The sequence below is a fragment of the Dendrobates tinctorius genome, unplaced genomic scaffold, assembly GCF_039654945.1.
Source record: "Dendrobates tinctorius isolate UK_male_01 unplaced genomic scaffold, ASM3965494v1 ptg000293l, whole genome shotgun sequence".
NCBI lineage: Eukaryota > Metazoa > Chordata > Amphibia > Anura > Dendrobatidae > Dendrobates > Dendrobates tinctorius.
In genome coordinates this window covers 15,905,971-15,920,035 of record NW_027361960.1, presented here as the reverse complement: position 1 = coordinate 15,920,035, position 14,065 = coordinate 15,905,971, and the positions used below count along the sequence as shown (strand labels likewise).

The window sequence follows — 14,065 nt, the reverse complement described above, 5'->3', positions numbered from 1 at the left end:
ATGACTTCAGAAGGAGTAGGAGATTGCTACCGCCACTGTCCAGTTTCCTCAGTACAAAGCAGAAAGATCCCAATAAAGGATGTTCTCTATGTTCCCAGTATTGAAAGAAATCTTCTGTTAGTAAAGAAGCTCATGAAAAAGGGGAATGTAGTTACTTTTAAAGATAACAGCTGCTTTATTTCAAAGAAGGGTCACACTCTTGCAGAAGGAGAAATCCAAGATGAACTTTATCAGCTAAAATGCAAAGAAAGAGTGTACAGTGCTAGACAAGATCTACATAAGAACTGTATCCATGTATGGCCCAAACGTCTTGGGCACAGAGATCCAGAAGCAGTATTTGCAATACTTGCAAATGGTATTGAAATCAACAAGTGTAGCGAAATGATGACGTGCACTAGCTATCTTAAAGGGAAAATGTCCAGAAAATTCTTTCCTAAAATAAGCACCACTAGATCTGCACAGCCTCTGGATCTGATACATACAGATGTATGTGGTCCAATGAGTGTTCAAACTCCCAACAAGAAGAGATATTTTCTCACATTTATTGATGACTACTCCAGATATTCTTTCGCCTACCTGCTTCACAGTAAGGATGAAGCTCCACAGAAACTTGAACGATATCTTGCTGTAGTGTTTAACAAACTTGGAAGAATGCCAAAAGCCCTGCATGCAGATAATGGAACCAAATATACAAATGATAAGGTGCAAACCATTTTGAAAAAGGATTGAATCGTGCTCCAGACTACCATTCCATACAACCCAGAACAAAATGGCATTGCAGAGAGAAAGAACCGTACTCTCTGTGAAAGTGGAAGAATTATGTTGCTTGATGCAAATCTACCTACAAAGTATTGGGGAGAAGCCATCATAACAGCTTGCTATCTTCAAAACAGGGCACCAGGTAAAGCCACAAATAAAACTTCATATGAGCTATGGAACTGTGAGAAGCCTAACCTGAAAGCACCTCAGGATATTTGGAAGCAAAAAGTTTGTTTAAGTTCCCAAAGAAAAACGTTCCAAGTGGGAATCACATGCAAAGCAAGGAGTCCTGGTGGGCTATAACAATCCTGCACCCATAGACCAACACAGTAACAATCAGCAGAGATATAGTGATTGATGAAATCTCTGTATCGCTCAGTTTCCATGAAGTTACACCAGTTATTCAACCTAAGAAGCAAGAACAAGAATCTCAATCTCCAAACCAAGAAACCGAAAAGGAAAACACTGAAGTGTAGATAAGCTCTGAATCCACCAAGAAAGACACAGAAGAACTAAGTCGACCTCCAGTCAGGAGATCAGAAAGGCCAAACAAAGGTATCCCAGCTAGATGCCTTTCTTATATGGTCAGAACACTTCCTAAACCAATTTTGAATGTCAGAAGCCAAAGGTGAGTCAACACCAATGGATCCATCCTACTTAAAGTTGGAAGAAAAAGAAGATCTGCTACCCAGCAATGAGAGTTACAGACAAACAGTGGTGGTGCTCCTGTACATAACCACAACTTGTCCGGATATCACAGCCACAGTTGGATTTCTCTGTCGATGTGTAAGCAAGCCATGCCAAAGAGACGGGAATACAATTAAGAGAATTCTTCAATATCTTAAAGAAACTCAAAGGCAAAATCTTAAGATATCTGCATCAGGAGATCTCACTCTCAAAGGTTATGTGGATGTAGATTGGGCTGGAGATTCAAGTAATCGGAAATCACCCCAAGTGGTTACTTGTTCAACTGAGGAGAAAATTCAATTTCTTGGTTTAGCAGAAAACAAGTGTTAGTCACATTATCTTCTACAGAAGCAGAATATATATCTGCTGCTTATGCAAGTCAAGAAATAATTTGGTTGAAAGAACTTTTGGAAGATTTTGGCAAGCCATTAGCTCAACCAATAGTTATTTATGAGGACAACCAAGGATGCATTAAATTTGCCAGCAGTGAGAAGATTAGTGCCAGGACTAAGCACATTAATGTAAAACATCGCCACTTACGTGACTTAGTGGAAAGCGGTGTACTTGAGTTTGTTTATTGCGAGTCTGACAAGATGATAGCTGATGGTATGACAAAGCCATTATCAAAAGCCAAGTTTGTGGACTTCAGAACCGCAATGGGACTAACAGGATAAGTAGTTGTTGAGTGGGGGTGTTTTAATATGTTTGGTGCAACAACTCCACTGCTGTCTATGAGTGTTTAGTTGCTAGATTTGTATGCTGTTTATAAAGTTAGATTAAAAAAAATAACTTCCAGAGGTTCACACAGGGAGAGCATGTGACTGTATTTCCTGTTTTCCTGTGTCTGTGTATGAGAGAAGCAGCCTGCTGTAGATGCTGCAGACATAGAGACACACAAATGATTTATTCCTGCTCTATTAAGCATTTTGTTCCTGATTGTTCCTAAATAAATAAGCTCTGCTGTCACATGCTTTGAGTGTATTCTGAATAATCCGCTCCCAACAGATTTCTATTCTGATTTTTAGGTGAAAGAAAGAAAAAAACTAGCAATTCAGAAATTGCTTTTTAGTTTTTTCTTCATACCGTTCCACATGTGGTAAAATTGGTAAGGCAGCTTTATTCTTCAGTTCAGTATGATTACAGCGATGCCCAATTTATATAGTTTTTTTATGTTTTGGCGCTTTTACACAATAAAAACTATTTTATAGAGAAAAATATTTTTGCATCACTTAATTCTGAGAGCTATAACTTTTTTACTTTTCTGCTGATGGAGCAGTATGGCAGCTTGTTTTTGGGTGCACAAGATGACTTTTTCAGCAGTACCATTTTTATTTACATTCGTCTTTTTGATTTCGTTTTATTGCACTTTTTGTATGGAGGTATGATGATAAAGCATTGATTTTTGCCTCACTTTTTATTATTTTTTACGGTGTTCAATGAGGGGGTTAACTATTGTTACAATTTTATAGAGCCGGTCATTTTTTAACATTTTTACACTGTATAATAATTTTTGTAACTTTTTTACATTGTCCCAGGATGGGACATCTCTATACAATATCATGCTCTGCAATGCTTCTGCACTGCAGAGCATTGAAGCAGCGTCTCACAGGCAGGGAAGGAAGCATCTCAGGTCCTGCTCAGGTTCTGATTTGACTCTCTAGCAATCATACGAGCAGCTCTCACTGAAATTTTACTTGGTCTTCCAGATCTTGACCTGCACTGTTCCTGTTTACTGCCATTTCTTATTAACGTTTCGAACTGTGGAAAGGGCAATTTGAAAACCCTTTGCGTGAGTCTCCACAATTTTCATTTTCATAGTGCTAGACAGCTGACACGCCACCTTCCCTGAAGGTCCCCACTGCCATCTTATGACTGGGGGTCTCCATGGAGACCATCAGGAAAATGCAATTGCATAATGTTGTCCTGTTGGAAGCGCTCAAGGAACACATTCCCTGCACCTAGCTCCTCGATGTCACTGCTGCTATCTTATTATAGCCTTTTCCTGCTTTGTGGGCCTCCACCATTTTCATTTTCATAGTGCTAGACAACTGACATGCCACCTTCCCTGAAGGACCCCACTGCCATCTTGCAGCCAGGGGTCTCCATGGAGACCATCAGGACAATGCGATCGCATTGCATTGTCCTAATGGAAGCACTCAGAGAACCCGTGCCCTGCACCATGCTTCTCTGACAGCAGCATCTGAGGGTTTAAATGCACACGATTGATGCTAGCATCAATCTTGGCCATTGCTGCAGAGTGTCAGCTCTCACATAGAGATGACACCCACACCCGATCACAGTGTGAGGCCGCACAATCGCGGGGCCATAATATACTGCTGTTTGCGGGAACGCAGCTCCTGCAGAGCAGTACATGTGTGGCGCATGTCGGAAAGGAGTTAAAAGTCCGCCTGGTTTATTTCACGCTTCATAAAGTGCATCACAGGAAAACTCAAATACACAAAGTGATAAACAAAATAACAAGTCCATACAATAGTGCAGGTTCACCCGTTTGTGTTAGAGTCCAGCTGTTTCATCTTCTCACCTCCGTACACAGACATGTGTGAAACAAACAGACAATGTGAACAACACCCAGGGGAAATATGATGAGAAGCTATCCCACCTAACTCTTAAAACCCAACCCTGTCATGGCTGATTAACTCGTTTTAGTACTATGTGTACTAGAGCATTACTCCAGGTTTACATCACAGAGGACATCCATCTCTGTGATACATACAGTGGCATGTAAAAGTATGGGCTTCCATGATCCAAATTACTGTTACTGTGAACAATTGAGGAAGTTGAAGATGAAATGATCTCTAAAAGGCTTAAAGTTAAAGATTACAAATCTACTTTGTTTTTTAGGAATATTATATACAGTTGAAACCAGAAGTTTGCATACACTATATAAAAAGACACATATGCATGTTTTCTCATTATCTGTCATGAACTGAGAATAAACCTTTCCCGTATTAGGTCAATTAATACCTGCCTTTTCAGCTTTGCCCATAAATTTTCAAATGGATTAAGATCAGGGCTTTGTGATGGCCATTCCAAAAAATTGACATTGTTGTCCTTAAGCCACTTTATTGCCATTTTAGCAGTATGCTTCGGGTCATTGTCCATTTGAACAACCCATTTCCGCCCAAGGTTTACTTTCCTGGCTGATGTCTTGAGATGTTGCTTCAATGTTGCCACATAATCTTCTTTTCACATGATGCCATTTTTTTTGTGAAGTGCAACAGTCCCTCCTACAGCAAAACAACCACACAACATGATGCTACCACCCCTGTGTTTCACAGTTGGGATGGTGTCCTCAGGCTTCTAAGCTTCTCCCTTTTTCCTCCAAACATAATGACGTTTGGTCATTATGCGCGAAAAGTTCAATTTTATTTTCAACAGACCACAAGACATGTGTCCAAAAGTTTAGGTATTTGTTTGTGTGCTTTTGCAAATATTAATTTGGCTTTTCTATGTTTCTTTTGAAGTATTGACTTCCTGGCAGAGAGGCCTTTCAGCCCATGTTGATACAGTACTCGTTTCACTCTGGATATTGAAACAAGCCAAAAATCTAACAGGCTAATTAAGGTCTGAAACCTTGGTCAAAGTTATCTGAACACACAAATCGTCAAGGGTACCCAAACTTTGGCATCAGACTATTTTCCTTTTTTAAATTTTAAACTGTAAAAAATGACTATATATTTTTTTCTTTTTACCTAATATGCAAAGGAAATGTGTCATCTTTAACTTGAGGCCTTTTAGAGATCATTTCATCTTCAACTTTTTAAACTGTTCACAATAACAATAATTTTGACCAGGGATGCAGAAACTTTTACATGCCACTGTGTTGTGAGCTCATCTGTTCATTCATCTTTTGTGTCCGAGGATCTCCCTCTTCTGGTGAAGGAAAGTAGTGAGGCTGATTTAGATGAAAGAAACCAAACACCTGATCAGGTTGATGGTGACTGGGTAACGGGAACTTCAGACTGGATATAAGGCAGCCGACGCCCTTCTGAGTCGCTGGTGATTTCTCTGCTGGATTCTTGGAGACCAGTCTGATTCCTGCTTCCCAAAGATAAGTTTTTGCTCTGCTATTGAACTTATTAGTTTTGGTTTTGTTTACTTTGTTTTTTGGAGTTCAGCCATCCCCAGCTAGGGGTGTGCTGGATTCTTTTTCCTTGATCAGTGTTCTCTTTTGCTCTGCTTCCAGAATATTCTGAGTGCTGATATAGGGTTTGAAGTCTAGTGACTTCAGGGTCCTTTTTGCTTATCAGTTGTCTTGGTAATATTATTAGCAGGGTTTTCTCGGATTGCAGACAGCAGCTTTTCTGTCCTGTCCTTTTTAGTTAGCCTGGGCCCCATTGTTTGCTCAACCTATCTTTCTATCTGTGTTAGTGTTTTCATCTTGCTTCACCGTCATTATATGTTGGGGGCTGCTATTGCTTTGGGGTCTGCTCTGGGGCAGTCAGTTTTCCCTTTTCTCTCTTTAGGCTTATGTAGATCTCTGGCTGTGACGAGGTGTCTAGGATCACCGTAGGAACACTCCACGGCTACTGCTTGTTGTGTGATAGGATTAGGGGTCTGCAATCCACTAGTTTCCAACCTCTCTGATTTTCTGGGCTGAACTCTTGTTTTGTTTTTTCCTCCTCGATGACTCAATCACAACATCACTGAATCTACCATCTACTATGTGTTCAGCAGCCACCTTACATACCTCCCCCTCTGCCTAAAGTCATGGGACTTGGCACCTTCTACCACTAGATGCGGATTCTCGAGATTCTCGAGAGAGTATCTGCATTACTATGTAACTTCCTGGCTCTGTGTTCCACGTGGAAGCGGAAATCCTGCAGGGCTAGAAACCAGTAGGTAACATGAGCATTCTTTCCACTTTTTTTCTCCTCATCCATCTGAGTGGGGCATAGTCTGACGCTAATTTAAATTTTCGCCCTGACAGATGGCATTCGAATGAATCCACCACCCAATTTGTGGCCAAAGATTCCTCTTCTACAATGAAATCATTTTTCTCATCTGTTAACAATTTCCTACTCAAGTAGAGAACAGGGTGCTCCTCTCCGTGTATCTTCTGAGAAAGGACCGCTCCTAATCAGACTTCTGAGGCACTCGCCTGGAGTATAAATTCCTTCTTAAAGTCAGTGGCTACCAGGAGTGGCTGCTTACATAGAGCTACCTTCAGTTCTTGAAAAGTCGTCTCCGCCTCCAACGTCCACTTGGCCAAAAATTATTTTGATTTTTAAAGAGGTTAGTCAAGGGTGCGGCCACAATGGAAAAGTTTGGAACGAACCTCCTGTAGTACCCCACAATTCCTAGAATGACTCTAATTTGCTTTTTTTGAGAGTGGTTCTTGGCCAGTTCTGGATTTTATCCACTTCATTGATCTGGGGTTTGGTTTCACCTCTACCTACTACATATCCAAGGTATTTGGCCTCCTCTTTCTCCATGGCACATTTTTTTGATTTTTAGAGAACTCCGCTTTCATGTGAGCCTCAAACACTGCCTGTACCTTTCCGAGATGACTTCCCCAACCTGGGCTGAAGATTATGATATTGTCCAGTTATTCGGATGTGTAATTCTTTATGGGGTGCAAGGATCCAGACCATGGCCCTCTGGAACCTGGTCGAAGTTCCCTTCAGTCCAAGCAGCATCTGGACGTATTGTAAGCACCCAATGGGTGTGGAGAAAGATGTTTTCTCCTTAGCTTTTTGTGACCTGGGAATTTGCCAATATTCCTTCATTAGAACCAATGTGGTTATTTACTTTGTCGGCACAAATCTCTCTATCAGCTCACTGACATGCAGCATCTGATATGCGTCAAATTTGGAGACTTTGTTCAACTTCTGATAATCATAACAGAAGCTCCATTCGCCCATGGATTTTGTAATAAGGACTTTCGGGCTAGACCACCCCTCCTTAGATTCCTCAATAACTCAAAGATTCAGCTTATGCTTAGCATTCGTGGAGATCAGTTCTGGCGGGCTCTGGAATACAGTAGGTCTTTAAGTTCACTCACATATGGTGTTCCATCAGAACCTGGTAGGTTATGACATCTGTACACCCCAGCAACTCTGAAAACAGGTCCTGGTTCTGCTGCAGCAATTCCTGACACTGATTTTTTTCGGCCTTCGACAGTGTCTCAGCTACTGTGACAGCTTCAATGTTCTCTTTTGGCTTAACCAGCAAACATGGAGTTTCAACAAGGTCCCTGTCTTGCCTTGCATTGATAAGATTGATGTAGTACAGCTTTCATCTTCCTTGTTTATGTACTTTGTAGTTCACTTCACCTAGCTTCTACCACAACATAGGAGTCTTGCCATTTGACCAAAAACTTACTGTCTACCATGGGAATAAGCACAAGAACTCACTCGTTCCCTGGGGCTGAACTGCCTCACCCTAGCTGACTGGTTGTAGACCAAGAATTGAGCTTCCTGTGCCAGAAGGAGATGTTCCTTTACAATAGGCATTACCTTTGCAACTCTCTCCTGCATCTGGGTGACATACACAATGACACTCTGGTGGGGCATGACATCGGCTTCCCAGGTTTCCTTTACTATATCAAGTAGAACCCGCGGGTGTTGGCCACATAATTCAAAATTAGAGAATCCAGTAGAAGTTTGTGGAACCTCCGGATAGAGAATATGGAAGGAGAAGGTCCCAGCCTCGTCCATCCTTTTCTATGATTTTCATAAGCATACTTTTTAAGGTTTTATTAAACCTTTTCAAAAGGTGGCCTTTCTGTGGAATATGAACAGACGTCTTCAGTTGTGTAATTTGCAAGGCCTTACACAGATCCCTCATCACTTTACTCATAAAGGGTGTTTCTTGGTTGGCCAGAATCTCTTTCAGTAGTGTTCGGGCAAAGATGTAGACCAACTTGCTAGCTATACTTTTTGAGGAGAAGTTTCTCAGGGGAGCTGCTTCTGGGTACCGCGTTGCATAGTCAAGGAAAACCAATATATATATATTAATGCTCCTGAACAGACTTAACCAGGAACCTGACCAAGTCCATGGCAATTCATTCAAATGGCACCTATATGATGGGCAGTGGCATGAGGGGATTTTGAAAATAAGAGGTGGGAGTAGTTAACTGGCAGGTGGGATGGGATTTACAATACTTTAGGCTCTCCCTGTGACACCCGGGCCAATAGAACCTCCGAGTTACCTGTTGCTGGGTTTTTTCCACATCGAGATGGACACCCATGACATAGGAATGGGCCATGTCCAACACCCTCTGTCTATAGGGTGCCAACAATTGATCCACTATTTCCTCCCTAATCTTAGTATCCAAATACAACAAGTCCCCACTCATCATAAAATAGGGAAATCTGCTGTCAGCACCTGGCTCCTGCACTATGCTGTTTATAATAGTTTACATAATTAAACACCTCATTTATAGTTAGATCCCTATTTTGGACAGACCCAACATTTTCTCTTAACCTAGCAATGGAGGTTTCTGCCCTTCCTCCACAAGTCCCAAAACAATACAAAGTCCCGGCCTATGAGACTCAGTACCTCGGGCCATCTCAATGACTACACTGACTACTGGATAGTCTTTAGCATTCCTGTGAATGCAGCAGACACCCACCTTCTTCCCAGGGATCAGATAGTGACTGAGTGTGGCACTCATGAGGGCCACGAAACTCCCTCATGAAGTCTGGTCACTTGTAGACAATTCATTTTTATGGGACAAACTTGGGGCCCTTTGCTAGGTGGGCAATCCACACTGTAGGCTGGAAATTCATAGTATACATGCTACAACCCATCTGCTCAGTGCTCTGGGGACAACGGGCAGCTATTTGACCTGGGCCATGACATTTTCATCAGATTACATCCCACGATGAGACCTTCGGCATGACTTCCGCATCCCCCTTGGGCTTTGAATGCCCCACCCCCTTTTGAGCATCCGACCCCTGATGGCACCACCAGTATGGAATGGGTTCCATCCCTATGGAACAGTCACCCCCCTTGATACCTTTTGACCAGTCCAACGAGGTCATATGACATTTATATGAACAAGGTCATATGACATTTATATGACATGTCCATGCTTAGAATTGACCAAGCATTTTAAATGCACATAGTTGTGTTTTTTTTCTTTAAATTGTACCTCCAATATAAACTATACAGTGCAGGTGCGTGCGGAATAAGTTTTCCAAAATATTCTTTTTAATTATATTGTAGATTCTGCTTCTAAATAGCCCCATAGCCCAGTTACACTCCGTGCTGCAGGTTGCTCATGACTGTGTAATAGTAGGCAGAGAGTTCTGTTTTGCTATCTAGGCTCCTGATTCCATTAGGGATTCTATAACATTGTCTGGCTTACTATATAAGGGAGCCTAAGCTATGCTGCTTATCCATTCAGCATCTGTTTAACAGTGTATGGGATTTAATATAAAAGTAACAAAAGTGTATTGAATTAGCAGTTAAGATGCTGGAGGAGCCAAAACATACTACAAATTGTACATATACTATAGATAAAGCAGAAGAAGTATTGACATCCAAGACCCTGGTGCTTGTATTATAAACCTGTATTATATATGGCACATGGATGGTGGAGAGAAATATTACAGATATTGTATGGGGTCCAGGTACACTTCCAACTGTTACTCCTCTGCTTTGTTTCTATTTGACTTATAAGGTATAGTAATTTTTTAATTTCCTGACTTTTACGGGACTTCAATTGAGTCATTAGAGTGGTGTGAAAAAGTGTTTGCCCCTTCCTGATTTCCTATTCTTTGGCATGTTTGTCACACATAAAAGGGCGGTTCATGCTCGGAAACCCTCCAATGTGACTGAATTACATCAATTCAGCAAAGATGAGTGTGCCAAAAATCCTCCAGTATGTTATAAAAGATTCATTGTCAGTTATTGTAAATGCTTGATTGTAGTTGTTGCTGCTAAGTGTGGGCCAACCAATTATTAGGTTTAGAGGGCAATCACTTTTTCACAAAGGCACCTGTAGGTTTGGAGTTCTTTTTACCTTAGTAGTAAAGACCTTCATTTAAAAACTACTGTACATTTTGTGTTTACTTAGCTTATCATTGTCTTATGTTTGAATTTGTTTGTTAATCTGAAACATTTAAGTGTGACAAACATGCAAAAGAATAAGAAATCAGTTTATATTGTACAGAGGATATTGTATTTTATTGTATGTGTTGAGAGTAGTTGGTCAAGCAGATACAGATTGCATGTTTTTCTTTTGTAGTAACACCTAATTATACATGTGGAGGAGTTCTAAATGAAACATCTGGAGTATTTAGCAGCCCATTTTTTCCTGGACTGTATCCCAACAACGCCCGCTGTGAATGGCTGATCAGAGTCGCACCTGGGCATACTGTGGATCTATCTTTCTTATCATTGAAGTAAGTGTTCATTCGTCACAGCGAATGTATATTTTGGCCATTGATTCTCCATTTTCATGCCTATTCATTAAACTATTCTTTTCTGCTGCCACTCAAAATATATATAATCAGAAAAAAGTAAACCTGATAACCACAGAGTATCCCAGCAAGGGATACTAAAGCTCTTTATCCTCCCTTGAAGAAGCCACATAGGTTGTGGCGATACGCGTGGGGCTTTGCTCCCCCTCCTCTTTTGCCCCACAGCCACACTGGCACTTTAACTTCTTCATGCACTTTTCGCTCAAATGAGGCCATATGCCCAAGGTTTACTCTGTTTTTTTATATTCCTACTGATAGGTTTTTGGTTATTTTTTTGGACAACTCTGTGGCTGGTTCATAACTTGCAGGGATACTCTGCGGTTATCAGGTTTACCTTTTTTTGATTATATATATTTATGGAGTGACTTGCATGGTGCTGTGAATAATCATATACTATCTATGTGCAGGCATTTTTCTGTTATTTTAACAGACTATATTATGTTACTAGGTTATGATATCTAACACAAAATTGTTTCTGACGCTCTTTGCCTTGCATTTCTTCACTGTGTTGGGACTTTGATGAGGGAGAGTCATTGTTTCATTATTTTATGACATGACTTGTGTTTTCTGTAAACGCTTTGCTTTTAATGGGTACTGTGTTGTCTTATGTGTGTGTCATTCTTGATATCAATAAAATTTGTTATATTTTTCCATATTTTTGTGGTGATCCCATTCCGTGGACATGTTGCTTTTTCTTTTTGTTTTTCAGTTCATTATTAACATGTCTTTGGTGAACCCCTTGCTTTGAGCCATTAGACATATGCTATTCTTACAACTTCATGTATATGCACAACAGCGTATTCTGAAAAGTACAGAATAAACTGAAAATATCTTAACTACAAGTCCACATTACTTGTTCATTATAGCCAGTGTTTGACTTTGGTGCCAAGGGCCCATCAGTAACATAGACTTTGGAGCTTACGGTTCCTCTACATGCAATTATTACATTACTCACATTCACAAATTTGCCTATGCTTTTATACAATATTATGGCTAGTTTGTTAAATTAACAATGAGATGTTTTGCCAACTATTGCTCATATAGAGGGGTGAGGGGTCCAGCCCTCTACAGCGGCCCCCCCGAAAATTCACTTGCTTCCCTGTGGGTCAGTCTGAATCTGCTTAAAGTTATTTAACACCAGTCCTCCAGCCATCGACTTCCACATTGCTGGTTGTAATTTCTACTCTGCCATATTTTAGGTTAAAACCTTATTTTGACAGGATCCCCTTCAATTTCTTTTACATTGTCTATAAAAATATTAGTTTAAGCTTACTATGATATAGAGTGCTCCATATTTTAGTGGCAATTTACAAATAATTAATGATTTAACAGTATTAATTAATGCTTAATAATATTACATTATAAAGTAATATCATAACTGTTAGCACTTTACTAATTTATGGGACCTGAATATTAGAATCCAAAATAATAATTAGGATAAAAGAGGATTAGTGTTAGGTTTCATTTGCCATTTTTCAGAAATAACGCATGTAGTAGAATATTCCTGCTATACTGCAACTATTCAATGTCTACATTATATTGGTTCAGTTTACAGTCAGTTGAATACAAGTCTCCACTATACAAAATAATGCTAATTCCCGATGACTACATGTTCACATTTAAAAATTAATGTTAACTTTTTGGTTACATTCTTCTCTAAACAGCTTGGAAATGCATAGCTCCTGCATGTATGACTCGGTGACAATCTATGATGGCCTCCCATTCAGTTCTCCACTGTTGGCAAAACTCTGCGGTGTTTCTAACTCTACAACATATAGGTCTTCTTCTAATGTGATGGGAGTTGTTTTCCAAAGTGATGGAAGTGTGCAAAGCACTGGATTCCAGGCTGTCTACTCATCCAATGCCAGAAATATCACCACTCCAGGTACTTTTGGCATCATATTGATAATAATGGGAAAAAACACCGGTTCTTGTTTGTTTTTGTTGTTAAAGGCAATGTCTTCTCATGCTAAGTGTTTATGAAATACAGATATGGTACTTTTCAATCACATCACATTTTTTACTTGCCTTTAGCACAAATACCTATGAAATGCTCATGATGTATACGTTATATGAAGCATGTTACATTGCCTTATGGTGGCATCTGTTACTCATAGGTTTTTATCTATCTAACAAATGCTTTACATGTCCAACAGAAGCCTACTATGATGTCATAGTTTGGCAATCAATGCCATAGGCTCCCATGCAACAAAAAAAATAATCTTCATATACATTTCTATTCTCCAAAGTGACATTTTTTAAAATAAAATATAAAAGATTTGCACTGATCCTTGGAATAAGGCTGCCTTATTGGCTTTACTGCATAGTAGAGAATGGGAAAGAACAGGAAAAAATAATAATGGAAAACATCCTCACCAAAAATGTGCATAATTTTTTGTACCCCAAAATTGTATAATTGAAACAGCCCTCATACCACTACATTAAAAGGTTCCATTTTGATCAGGTGAGTAGTAAGGGGGAGGGATGTCTCGTCAAAAAGAAATCTGATAGGTGCCCCACCCACTATCAGATTGATATCAAATTGATATCAGTGATATGTCCCATCCAGGGTTCGAACAATGTGATGACCCGCAGTGTCTAAATAATCCAGCAGTGAATTCGGATGATAGCATCTGCGAGTTGTAATTTAATAGCGTTCCAATGTAGGTTCTATAGCTGTAGAGATTGTCAGACTACGGGATGATATCCGAGTACCAATGAGATGACGCCACATCACGGACATGCTCAGTGAGATGATTTCTGGACATATTCTCCAGAGCACAAGACTACACATGCACATCACTGGTTACCATATACTTGGCTGAGGAGCCAGCAGCAACCAAACTCATACCATGAGCCTGAGAAAGACTCTGGGTCCGAGGTCTGTGCTGAGCAGTAGCGGCCGAGCCAGAATGGGAGATTGCAGCACCAGACCATGCCTGGGATCTATCCCGCACAGCAGAAAATCCCAGCGTCTAACAATAGTACCGCAGTTTGAGTTGGATTTAATTTTTAAATCAATGTTATTCTAAATTGTTTTTATTTTCATTTCTACAGGTCCACCAACTACTTCAGGTCCAGGTAACAATAGCTCTATTTCATTTTGTAGGATTATGAAATTAAATATTTAGCTAAATTCTGTAATCTGTTGATAAAATATTGTGAAA

General features: G+C 40.1%; 1 protein-coding gene across 14 annotated transcripts in view; it reads left to right on the top strand.

The window, feature by feature from the left end:
- LOC141072913 (scavenger receptor cysteine-rich domain-containing protein DMBT1-like) overlaps positions 1 to 14,065 on the top strand; it is a 490,185-nt gene that overhangs the window by 365,920 nt on the left and 110,200 nt on the right. For 13 of the 14 annotated variants that reach the window (XM_073560164.1, XM_073560162.1, XM_073560161.1 and 10 more), the window contains 3 exons: positions 10,664 to 10,820; positions 12,563 to 12,783; positions 13,956 to 13,979. The exons of the other annotated variant lie outside the window; for it this stretch is intronic. In XM_073560164.1, the coding sequence (XP_073416265.1) occupies positions 10,664 to 10,820; positions 12,563 to 12,783; positions 13,956 to 13,979 (402 nt within the window). The remainder of the gene's footprint in view (positions 1 to 10,663; positions 10,821 to 12,562; positions 12,784 to 13,955; positions 13,980 to 14,065) is intronic. 14 annotated transcript variants of the gene reach the window in all.